This window comes from Copadichromis virginalis, linkage group LG17, assembly GCF_057382275.1.
Source record: "Copadichromis virginalis isolate Kocher_CV1m ecotype Utaka linkage group LG17, C_Virginalis_male_GT1.1, whole genome shotgun sequence".
Classification (NCBI taxonomy): Eukaryota; Metazoa; Chordata; class Actinopteri; order Cichliformes; family Cichlidae; genus Copadichromis; species Copadichromis virginalis.
Window position 1 is genome coordinate 7,144,701 of NC_140634.1, and position 12,787 is coordinate 7,157,487.

General features: G+C 38.7%; 2 protein-coding genes across 2 annotated transcripts in view; both read right to left on the reverse strand.

Annotated features, from left to right (window-relative positions):
- Positions 1-1,848, reverse strand: part of ap1m3 (adaptor related protein complex 1 subunit mu 3) — a 35,822-nt gene extending 33,974 nt beyond the window's left edge. Inside the window, exon 1 of the mRNA XM_085437806.1 lies at positions 1,626-1,848. Coding sequence (XP_085293932.1) covers positions 1,626-1,667 — 42 coding nt within the window. The 5' untranslated portion in view covers positions 1,668-1,848. The remainder of the gene's footprint in view (positions 1-1,625) is intronic.
- A 143-nt stretch (positions 1,849-1,991) lies between these two features.
- lg17h1orf210 (linkage group 17 C1orf210 homolog) lies at positions 1,992-11,523 on the reverse strand. Its single transcript, XM_085437066.1, has 4 exons — positions 11,335-11,523; positions 5,608-6,143; positions 5,218-5,403; positions 1,992-4,239 (listed from the first exon to the last, which is right to left on the reverse strand). Exons 2-4 carry the CDS (start codon positions 5,654-5,656, stop codon positions 4,037-4,039), a joined length of 438 nt encoding a protein of 145 aa, XP_085293192.1. The 5' UTR covers positions 5,657-6,143; positions 11,335-11,523; the 3' UTR covers positions 1,992-4,036.
- Between the last annotated feature and the right edge of the window lie 1,264 nt (positions 11,524-12,787).

A 12,787-nucleotide genomic window follows, 5' to 3' on the forward strand; every position in this document is an offset into this window, starting at 1 on the left:
AAATGTGTATATGTGCGTATGTGTGTATATATATATATATATATATATACACACATACATACACACACATACACATATATATATATATATATATATATATATATGTGTATGTGTGTGTATGTATGTGTGTATATATATATATATATATATATATATATATATATATATATATATATATATATATATATATATATATATATATATATATATATATATATATATTAAATATATATAAAATTGTAGGTTGTGTATCCTTCAGGTGTTAATGGGGTTATTGAAAATGTGTATATGTGCGTATGTGTGTATATACGTAGGTATGGATAGATAGAAACATATATGTGTATATATTAAAAAAAAAAAAAAAAAAAAATTACACATAACATATAATGTAATTACAAGGAGGTATTTCTGTAGTCTATTGATACTAGATAGTGGAAAAGGGGTGGGATTAAATAAGCTTATGCTTCTTCCTGCTCCTTTTTGAACATGGACGTTATTTGGAGTTGTGGTTGCTCGTTTTCCTTTTGTTTGCTTTGTTCATTTGTCTCTTTTAATTCTATTTTTTTTTTTATACTTTTTCAACATGTTCAAAATAAAGATTCAATCAATCAATCAATCAATTAATCACTAAAATAGTTTGGTCAGGTGGTAGACCAAGCCTAGCATTATGGTTACAGATACTTGTTACTTGTTTTGTCTAACTAAACTTACACACATGTTAGAACTGAAACACTTAAATCAGGTGTTTCAGTATTCTGGTAAGATGATCAACATAAAAATAAGTATATTTTTTGCAAAAATAATAAATAAACTTGAGACTTGTCTCCTAATGTGAACGTTAGCAGGTTTTCTCAGGCTTTTACGAGAGCAAACCAAAACAGTGATGGGTTTGTAAGCTACCCAAACAAACTAGATCAACTAAAAACATCACATTTTGCTGTGTGTAGTTGCTTTTTATGACATTTATGGTTGAAATTATTAGATTGGACTGATTAAGGTTATGTAATAATAATAATATCAAATAAGTATTCATGAAATACATAAAAGTGACAAATCCTTACTTTTAGGACTGCAGATTTTTTGTAAGGCACCCAGCTAAATTAACTGATGAGTACAAATTTACAAATAAATGACATTTTCACCTTGAGATCACTAACCCTCAAGCATTTCACTTGAGTTTGTCTCTTAAGATGTATTTCTAATGTATGTCATCCTCATGTCCACACACATATCCCCATTATTTTAAACTAACCACTGTACGGTTTATTGCATGGCATGTAAGGGCTGCCCAAGGTAAAGTTTTAGACCTCGAAATAGGACACATCACGTACAATAAAGGCTGCATCGCTGCACAAGAACAAGCCCTCTGTGTATACTGAACATTGGTGAAACGAGTTTGACAAGTTGAGCTTCTCTTCCTGTCTGCTCTGTACGGGTGGTTCAGAGTTAAATTAGCAAAGAGTTTTCGACAAAGAAAAGTGTATGCGGCATGTGATGTACAGCTGCAGATTACGCCAATAAAAATGAAAATATCCTGTGCGACTTTCTTGGCAAACTGACTATCTTGAGGCAGGTGCTGCGTTGATAATGTCAACTTCCTCACCAACAAGTCGCCACAAACTTACCTTTCCCTTCAGGTCCAGGATAAATATCGCTGACGCCGACATCTTCACGGAGAAAAATCCTCGAGAACAAGAAGTAGGCTAAATAATATCTGGGTCTACTGTAAGATATGGGTCACTTGAGTGGAATACGATTCGCTCCCATCATCCTCGTTCCTCCTCTCCTCCACACTGTACAGTCAACGCGTTTCGCTGCAACTCGCTGCTTTTCCGGATCGTAGCATCAAGCTAGCTACTGTCACGGAAATACGACTTCCGGCTAGTTTCTTTTTAAATAAATAACTCCAAATACCTTAAGCAAATCATATTTTAATGTTTCTGTTCTTCATAAATAATACATTCAGTGGCACATTACTTTAAAAATATTAATGGTTTCGTTTTTTCTACTCCCACAGCCCACAATAATTTTGCAGGAATAGGCTGCCATCTGATTTACATTACTGTGACATTAAGACGATCTATATCTATAGATTAAACAGCGTAAAAAATAAGTTTAACCTTTTCTGAATGAAAGGAAAAGTGATGATTAATGGGAGTGGTAATATTATTATAAGTATTATTTAGTCATTATTTTTTCTTGATTTTTGGCATGGTAGTGATGGGTGCGTGGGTGGGGGGTTTCTAAGACATGAGACACACCCATCATAGCAAACAACGTTCAATTATCCATTTATTTTGAAGGCGAGATCGTCTTTTTCCGGTTTCGGTGTCAACTTTACACGCCGTGTTTCCGGGTGCCTCGGCTGACAGCTTCACAGACCTGTCAGCCCCTCTCATCATCGGCGTCGTCTCCTGGGATCCGAAGCGCTGCAGGCCTCTGCTCGAGGCGCACTTTCAGGCGTTATTATGGTTGTTTATAGCATCGTCGCAAAGTTTAAATGGACAGGTGAGTGTAATGATTCCATTCTGTGTCCAGTGAGACAAGCAAAATACACAAATTAATGGTGGAGAAATAGCCCTCAGAAATAACCCCGACAGATTTCAGTTGAAAATACATGACAATGCAGCAAGGGTTTCACTTACAGGTAGATATTTATTGAGGTCTAGCTGACTTTGTGTACACATCTCAGTGCAGTTTCTTAAAAACAGGATTCAAAAGGTTGAAAAGTAACTGCAAGTACTGCTTATGATATATGTGAGCTGCAGTACAATTTAATTTAAAAAAAATGACTGTGGCAGATTAAAAAAAAAAAATAATAATAATAATAATAATAATAATGTACCGTAACAGCACAAATGAATGATATGACTCTTGTAATTTTCTTGTAAGGCAACATCCAAAACCATACAATTATTACAATGAAAGTCAGAAAAAACATTTTAAAAGAAAACGGTGCAAGTGTTGTACAGTACATGGTACTTAAAGTACTCTCACTGAGCAAAGCAATGTATGCTCTTGTTGTCAGTCTTACTTAACTATGGCTATGCGTCGGCATACGATTAATTAATTAATAATCCGTGCTATCAAATCAAATCAAGTAATCAGTTAATCAGCTAAAAAAACTGGCTTAGCTATGTTTCCCACACCAAATGCAGCTTTGCATGAGAGGCGTGAGAGGAAGCTGTACATCTATACTGTGTTACACTAAGGCCTAACAAATTAGGCAGCTTGTCACTAATCAGTCACTGATTCAGCTATGACCTGAGGCCATTAGAGTAAAGGGGGAATAGAACTCAGCACACTCTCAAATATACCAATGAAGAGAAATAAACGGAGTTCTGGAATGGGGGAAAAAATCTTTGAAATGATGCTGAGGTAATTGAGAATTTTGAAAGGACAAGTGATCAAGAAAATCGTATGAAGCTGATATCAGAGACTGGCAAAGAATTATGAAAAAAGCTAACTATCCCTGCTAACAGGAAAAATAGTAGCTTTTGAAGCTGAAGGCGTACTTCCTATTTTTCTTTTTTTTAAACAGGGTATACTTCCTTTTTTTTTTACAAAAAAACAAAACAAAAACAAAGGTGTATTTCCCTTTTTAAAAAGGTGTACCTACGTTTTTTTTTAAAGGTATACTTACATTTTGTTTTGTTTTGTTTTGTTTTTTTTAAACAAAATTTACTTATTTTTTTAATGGGAGATTTGTTCAAGTACATTTTCAAAAATCCAGCAGTTTCCATGATATGTGTTTTTAACGCAAGCCTATTCTCATAAGAGCATGTTGAAATGTTCTCCCACACTGAGAACTACTGCCATGATAATGCGCTTGACATCAGGATATTCCTTTCCAAGCTCTCCAGAAATAATGGATTTTTTTTTATCTTTATGCATCTAATCAGTTGTTAACCAAGGATCAGTTTTTGAGATAGAAACTATGAAAACCCATGGAAAAGGATCAGATGGAGTGAAACGGATAGCTCACTTCTGGCCCAAATACCAGAACAGTGGTTCAGAAGGTGTGGAGACATCCCTTCTAACCAATGCTAAACTCACTGTCATAAATCTCTTCCTCCGTGTCCTCTTCTATGTTCTCGGCCGCTCTCTCGGCCCTCTGTCTCTCACTTGTCGGGATATAGTTGTCCTCAATGAAGCCGTCGTCATCCTCCTCGCTCACTGGAGGCATACAGTGAGGATGCATTCCACGTCCTCCGTGCATGGTAAACCCCACTTCCAGGCCTGAAAACAATGAGAAAAGAAGAAGAGAGCAAATAAAAAAACCCACAGCCAAGAATCATTAGAAACCAAGTCCGGTAAGTCATTCTGTCCAACCATGTTATCAGCATTTGCAAATATTAAAAGACTCGCCGAGTAAGTCAACAGAGCGCAGACGGCTTTGGATTTGAGGTATCAATTTCTATGAGCTCTTAATTGCTGTATTAGCTCTTAAAGACACAGTTCTTCTAAACAGAAGATCTCCTGCAGCCTAATAAAAGCCTAATAAAAGATTTTCAAAAGATAATTGTGCAGTCTGGTTTTGCTTCAACTGTAAGTCAGCATTTCTCATTTTTGGAAACATTATGCAAGCTATTTGCCAGGACATGGCATCCGAAGTACAAAAATTAATTGTTGCCGTGTTGTTATGTGTTCATTGGCTTAGATGATATTTTCATTTCCACTTGGAGGCAGTTCAATGCACTGTGAACACAGCACTGGACACTGATCTCCAGTAGTGTTTTTGTCTTTTTAAACTCAGATATTTAGTCATTGTTGTGCTGCGTTTTGGTCTCCCCCAGCTTCTAAGGACTGCTTCTGTTTTTATCTGCTTTTAATTTCTGACCATCTACAGGAGCTGGTTGTTTATTTTGTCCACAAGCAGCAGGGCCGGAAAACAAAGACAATGAGCTGGAAACCACTGTAGCGCTAACACTAACTGCAGAGGTAGCCTATAATTCCTGTCATTCATCATACACATAATCTTTTGGTCTATTGTTGATTTTAAAAAAAATGCTTTAGGCTGTGACAAAGCACACTATGAGCACAAGTACACTTTTTTCATATTGCTATTTTTCTTGTGTAATGCTTTCTTATCCAATCTGTTGCATGAATTTATAGATGTTAAATGTACTCTGGGCATTGGCTCGGCTTTCGGTTTTGAACATACAAACAAATGTCAGCATGCAGTAATCTCTAAAATTGAATTCATAAAAAGCAAACCTGATGGGTCACAGTGGCTAATAGAATCACTCTCCCTCAGCCGCGTGTGTCTGTAGCTCGCCAGGAAGCGCCGAAACACCTGATATTTAACCATAATGGCAATAATAACAGTGACCAAGATGGCTGCGACGAGGACGGCCACGAAGAACTCCCAGCTGTGACCGGTCTGTTTGGCTGTCAAAGTGTCTGTAAGAGAAGACAAGGAGTCCCATTCCAGTTAATCAGTGTGGTTTTGAGGTGGCACAACTGTGGAAAGAACCCAGATACCCGCATTAAGCTTCAACTATGGGGAACTGTATTTACTGTCTTCTGCCGTTAGAGCAGATGCAGAGACAAATTTCCTGCTGATAAACGTTCTATCTGACATTACTAAAACAACTGAACTCTTACCATTTTTTGCTGCTGTTGGTAAAGCTGTGTCATTTAGTGATGGTTCCATTTAGCTTTGCCTCTTATTTGTACAGCCTCTTCTAGAAAGAGACCTCCACTTTGTAGTTCAGTTTGCTTCTTGATGAATGAGGCTTTCCTCTTGCTTTGCGGCACCATTAACTCAAGCGTGAAACCATGGACTGCAGGCGTGTCAAACACATATGTCACTCTCTTTCGACAAGAGCCAGCAGACCCTTGAACTCCTTTTAATTGAAGCTGGCACTTTTCAGTGGTTTGTGTTATATTGCCTTGATCTAATTAAAGCCACTGTAGGATTCAGAAGTGATGTTGTAGGGCTGGCATCTCCCCAGATGAGGGAGTTAGTTGTCTGTTGACTAGTGAGGAGTTTAACTTTCAGAGCGCCGCTTGGCGGCAAGGTTGAGTGACTGGGGGGGAGGCCTCAGTTCAGTACCAGCTGAATGGTGCTGGTATCGTAATCGGTTTATGCATGCAATGAAATATGAGCTACAGACCTCTTGCTGTAGTTACATATGGATCTGGAGAAAGTAGAAAAGAGAAGAAAAGAAGCATGAATATTTTTATTTTACACACTTTCCTACAAAGGCATCTTACAAAACTGGGGAAAAAAGCTCCTCAGTTATGTAGATTACCAGTAAACGATACCCATGTGCATTGGTGCTTTGAAATCTTTGTGGCATTAAATGCATATTTCATAACTAAGCCACACAAAACGAAACTGAACAATCAAACGGCTTAAATATTTCACTAAGTATCTATGGAGAGTGAGTGTTTCATCATTAAAGGAAGCTCTTTTAAAGGTTCTTTTAAATACTGAAATTATCACTCAGCACGGGCTGTCAGGAAATCAGGAGGATATCATGCACAATAGGAAAAGTGTGTCACAAACAGGAAGTCCCACATACTGTAGAACCCTTCCTTTATGCTACACAAAACACTGGCAAAATGAGTAATCTGTGAGTGTGTGTGTGAAGGAATCTTAACTTTGCATGTTTAACAGCTTCCTACAAAACTTCAGACTTAATGGGCAAGAAGCTCTTACATTTGTTGTTTATTATAGAAAAATTAAAATGGAATTTCATGGAAAATCAGTGCTGAGAGGAAATTCCATCTAATTTGAGCCACATGGGAAAAGTGCAGCATCTTGGGACTTCACTTCCATTTGTGTTGTGTAGCAAAAAGAAATGGGGAACAGCCTGCCTAGTTTGGCTGAAAGCCAGAACTCTCTACTGATGTCTGCAAAGATCACAATTTTTTAAAGCGATAAAACAAATCTTGCTTTTATGAAATGAAACAAACACATTATTAATACACGTGTGATCCTCCCTGACAGAGCCAGAATCGGCGTTTCCACCCACTTTTCCCCCCAAAAATTAGCTAACCAGCTGTCAAATGTATCATCATATTTCCAGAATTGGCAACGCGCACTGGATTATAAACCCCCGTGTTCTGCTTACATTCAGGAACTCGCTTGTTCCACTTGTTGTATTTTGTTGACAGTAGCATATCAGCGATGTTCTTAATGCAAATACAAACCTGTCGTCCACAAGAGAACCTTTATGCACAGCTATTTGCAAAGTAGACTCATATTTGCATGCACAGCACTACGGGCTGACCCCCTGTATTTACACTGGAGCTGCAAAAATGCAGTCAAATAAGTTTTGCTCTTGTCCGTGATGTCCATTCTTAACTGTTTTTTACTAGGACCTACAGTATATGTTTATGTTTGTGATCTAGATTTTAGATCATAACATTTTTTATTTTTTATTTTTTTTTGGCGGGGGGGGTTGCTAAAAACCTTTATATTGACTGTAGATAGATTTATAGCTCACTATAAATATAGAAATGTGTCTTAGTTAAATAAAAGAAGCAACACTGTATTGACACTTTACATCACAAGGCAATTGCCCTTTGCCTGTTGGAAGGCAGTCTTGTTTCCACATAATCACTGTGTCTCAGATGGACTACAGTTACTCTCATACAGATTAGAAAAGGTTTGCAAGTATTGCCACCAAATTGTCATAACATTCCAGTTGATCTGGGTTGGTTTGCACTGATGAGCACAGCTTGTCTGCGATGCATCTATCTGCACAGCCTGTTCTCACTCCCGACGCGTAATATACCGACGATTTGTCATGTCCGGAAGCGTTCCATGGGAACGGGAAAGGTGATATCGTGGATGAAATCGAATAGAATGACGCTCCTACGGTAACACACGTTCCAGCTGTGCAATTCAGCCCTAACCATGACCACCACCTTAATCATGTTAGATAGTGTTTTCCAAAGCGATTTAAGTAAAATAAGTGTACATGTGTAGATTCATTTCAAAAGGTTCTCATGTTTCCTAGTTTTTCTGAACTTGTAATATAGGGACGTGTTGGGTGGCCTAAAAGGATAATACACCGACGATTTGTCACCTAGCGTTTAATGTTACACTTTGGGAGTTGTTCTGCAATAGATGCATCGCAACCGCTTGCCAACCTCTTGGATTCTGGGTGTATTCCTATATAAAAACATGGTTGATAAGCACCTATGCTATTTTGTAGTTAAATCGTTGTCTTGCAGGGGCTACCTCTCTTTTTGTGGGCAAGTTAATGTGAATGTGAATTTCTATATTCTTATACAACAACAGATTTGTTATTTTTATCACATTGCCACAGATGAACCACTGTTTCCACTAGTGTGACTGTAGAAAAAGCAGTTAAGTGGCAGTAAAAAAAAACCAACATGTAAACTGTAACTGTTATAACATCTAAATTAATTTTTGCAAACCAAACTGATGCATCTTGGTTTGGTTTGCAAATTGGCTGGACTGATTTATAGACAGCAGTGATGGGAAGTGCTGGAGTAGTCATGAATATTGCAGCCTGATTTTATTCAGAAGGCTGACCCACTGAAATTAGGCCTTAGTGACTGGGTGACCTGCTCCGCCACAGTTCACAGGAAGAGCGCAGAACATTGGTTCCCACAATGTGACAACTATGACTTTGGTTTTTATGACTTTGTTCCTGTACCAGCTTCATAAAAAAAGTTCAAATCAACTATGGTTTATAAAGATGTAAAGACGAATTTACAGTGTCTTTCTTTCCCCCAAAATAGTGGTGGTTGTTTTAAAGGGCGTGCTTAAAGTTTCTTGTTCGCTTTCTTGGCTCTGAGGTGATTTTTCACAGCAAGAGAGCTCCAGCTCCTTAGCTGTGGCCATTAGGCGACTTCCCCTTCATCTTCTTAGGCTATTCTCTTCAGCAGTGTTGGCTGTAAACACACCGACAGAGCTGCCTTTATCTCTTCCCGTTCTGTCCTCACACAGGCGTAGCAAAACATACACATCAACCCGGAGCCAAGAATATGTGTGTCAGAGTGTGACTGCGCACTGCCGCAGTACATTTGTTTGTGCTTGTATGCGAAGTTGCGTCTGTGAAAAAGCTGCATTTGCGCCTGTGTTTGAATATCACTCTCAAACGCAAGGAGCCAGTTTTTTGCAGCCTTACTTTGTTTCGCCTCTCCAAATTGTGAGTCCAGCGTCAGTTTGTAGACGCTAATGATGGCCAGAGGGCGTGAAATGCTCTCCCTGTCATCAAACTGAATTAAACATCAAAATTAGGTTCCGCTCACGGAGTGTGATGAGGCTCCTTTGAAAAGGCTAACTGTAAGCGGTTTGATGCTTTCAAATCTGATTACGCAACAGGAGGTGACACCAAATTATATGGTAAACTTCTTTCAACTTATGTAACAGCGAGCCAGAATCAGACATGAAAAACAGGCTTTTTGATAAGCACTTATCACAAAAATGGATTTACTTTTCAGCTCACACTTTACGCTCTCTGCCTGGCTGAAAAAATCACCGATATTTATATTCAAACCACAAGCCGTCCTCTGGGTGACCCTCACCCCAACAATCCACAGTGCAGCGTGCAGGCCTCCCCCTTTGCCTCTTATCCCACTGCCAAGTTTTGTATTTTTGTCTTCCTTTGTAAATGTGTGGCGGAGTCAGGCCATGCTATTGTTTGTCTGTGATGATAGGCACAAGAACTAATTGAGCAGTGGGTTTAAAAACAGCTGGCAGAGACATTGTTTATTAGCCTGATTATTTAACTCACATACTGGAAGTATGAAAGCTACGCCCTGAAAAATGATTAGTGTATTGTGCTGGCGTTGTCTAACTATACCCAAGATCATAATAGTTTAAATGAACTCGCAAATGACATGTTTGGTTTTTGTCTTTTGGTCCTGGAATAATGGCAGTGTCAACAGAGAAGCCTCAGCCACACAAAGAATAAACCCAAGCTTAGGGATGGCTAATTAAAAAGATAATAATCAACCTGCAGCAAGACCAAAAACTACGTTATTTGATATTTTAAAGTTACTTTTAACACTTCCTTAATGAAACTCCACACATTTAAAGTGGGAAATTATAGACATGTGCTGTTTAAAAGAGAGAGAGCCGTTAATGGTGTTCTTTTGTTTGGGGTAAAAACAGCAGGTGGAAAACATGTCAGTGAGTATTCAGCAAGGGTCATTCGGACACTATATGAGTAAAAGAGTTCATAAATTGTGTGCCATTTTGCCGTGACTTCATGCGAAATAAGGTAAAGGTTTGAGTAGCTTTAAAATGAGTAGCAACTACAGAGTGGGAGAAAGGGTTTAAAGGTTGTAGTGTTTGACTGTTCTCTTATAGGTTATAATTTTACCCAAACAAATCACTGAGATAAAACGTACCTGCTCCAAAACCTTTACATTCACCTTTGGTTAAAGGTCGGCATCAAACTCCTTAGGATCTTTGAGTTTTTATTATATCGGTTAAAATGTTTTTGCTGTTGTTGGGGTTGTTTTCTTGAGATATGAACTCTTTTAGCTGCTGTCATATGTTAAACATTAAAGTCTTCTTCTTTTTTCCCGTTTACAGTGACAGCTGGGTAAAAGCCACTAGCTAAACCTTAGCTAAAACTAAAGCTAATCCTCACCTGACTTGGCTACAATTTCTGCTGTCTCTCTTTGGCAGAGAACTCGGTGCTGACAAGTCCTACAGCTCACAGTTTACCAAGCCTGTGGTGTTTTATTCGGAGCCCGGGCTCCAATACAAACAGTATTGTAGGAACTACACACAGCAGAAATACTGCTTATTGCTTTTGTACATTTTGAAGGTGGTGCAGATGCACTCATTTTCGATGGTACAATATACTTTGAAATAATAAAGCACAGCAGTGAGCACACAGTTCTGAACCACTGTGTGCTCAGTTTGTAGGGCAGTGCAGGTCATAGAAATGTAAACACGCTTTGATATTGTGTTTTTTCTGTTTATAGAAAGAATGGCCTTCAGCTGCTGCAGCACTAAATGACTCCACTGCAGGAAAAAAAAATATGTTACTGATTTCCACTGTTAATGAAAACCATATTATGTTTTGATATACTTTGGATTTTTCTGGCAATGCGTTCAGGCACGCATTGCCAGTCCTCCTCCTTCAGTCGTAACCAGTTGAGTTGTAAATAAAAGTATGTTACACTTCATGGTTTTGGAACAGCTAAATACTCCTTATTTTATTTATTTATTTATTTATTTATTTATTTAAATTTCTCCCATTGTGATATTGTTGCACAATATTCAGATATAATTCCTTGTCTCAGTTCACAACCAAACCAAAACACATATCCCAGTGTGTGGAAGACACTGGCTACCTCTCTCTTCTACAAGCTGTTGATTTAAAGCCTTACCTGGTCACCTGTCAGAGTAGATCTCCGTGGCTCGCACATTTCATGTCGACCTTAGCCACATTTTCTCCTGCCTTCCCTATGAAATGGAGAAATGTTATGCAAAGGTTGAGCGAGGTGTGCTCAGCAGCTGCTTCCGAGAACATCCAGTTAATAGGTAACTTTGTAACTAAGGTACGCTCTCTCTCACTCCCGCCTCCTGCCTCTTTTCTGGCCAATGGCACGGCTGACCTGGATGGAGCCAATGTTGTTGTTTTTGCACTGCCAAACCAGGAAGAGGTAGAATTTGACTTATGAGCTGTATTCATATTTTCTTTATATGTAAATACCCACATACAGGTGCAACTATATGATCTGGTCTAACCTGTTTTTTGTTTTTTCTTTCTCAAACACTGGTATCCTGTTGCTGTGGATCATATAATCTTGTTTGTTACGTGCTTTGTGCGTCCCCTCTTCTTGTGTATCGTAACTGTAGTTTAATGCCACCCCTTACTATTTAAAATGCAAACTATTATCCAAGACCTCCTGAGATCAGAAAGGAAATCAGACAAGATAGATTTTTTTGGGTTGACAAGGAGTCATGTTTATGTAAGACGCCGCCCGCTGGAGAGGACAGACCTCTGAAAGGCTCTGAAAGGAAAAGCGAGGTGACCCTGAAAACAATAGGGCCACTTCCTGGCCACTCATCAGTGCACCCTGCATCTTTACATCTCCCTTCCTTACTCTTCCTCTTTCCCTCCCTCCCTCCATATGTTCCAGGACGCTTCAGCTGGATGTCTTGGAGCCGATGACATATATGTAGATAGGTTGGGACACTGAAATGATTGTGTGTGTGTGTGTCCACCACCACGTCTATGGGCTGTTTGATGTCACTTTCAGCCGTGCCTTGCGTAAACAGCATTCCGTGTTTTAGTATATGCTGCAAAGACCTAACCTGTGACTACACTTGTGCATTGTGGGAAAATCAGTGAAGTGCAGTAGCAGCAAAGAGTTAAACTGTGAAAAGGGTGTCTTCCTGTACATGCTGAGTAGACACAATATTTAATGTCACATCTGATGATGAACATGTTCAGTATTTCCTCTCATTTCAACCCTGCTTCATTCTTTTCTGTTAAATACATCGGTTTTTTAACCAGCTAACCACTTACTTGATCTGCTGTTTGATGCTGTAGTACACAGTAGGCCTACATAGCATTTTTTTTCTTTAATTCTACTTTCTGCCACAGTTTGAAACACCAATGATAAGAACTACAGGAAGGACCTGAATCAGCAGAGAATACATAAGACCATAGAAATGAGCTGAAAGATGTTTAAAGATGCTGTAGATGAGCTGCTTCAACAGACTCTGGGAATGAATGACGTTGTTGTTCAGTGTGAGTGACCTCACCCTGAATCGTGACTTTTAACGTTGTTCATTTTGCGTGACGTGCTGTAAAACATCTACTGTATTTAGCAT

Bases quoted from the DNA above. Each gene is read 5' to 3' on its own strand.
- lg17h1orf210 (XM_085437066.1), bottom strand. From the start codon at position 5,656: ATGGAACCATCACTAAATGACACAGCTTTACCAACAGCAGCAAAAAAT. The intron at 5,404-5,607 runs GTAAGAGTTCAG...CTTCTCTTACAG, and splicing joins ACCAACAGCAGCAAAAAATG to ACACTTTGACAGCCAAACAG. The intron at 4,240-5,217 runs GTTTGCTTTTTA...CATTGTTTTCAG, and splicing joins TAGCCACTGTGACCCATCAG to GCCTGGAAGTGGGGTTTACC.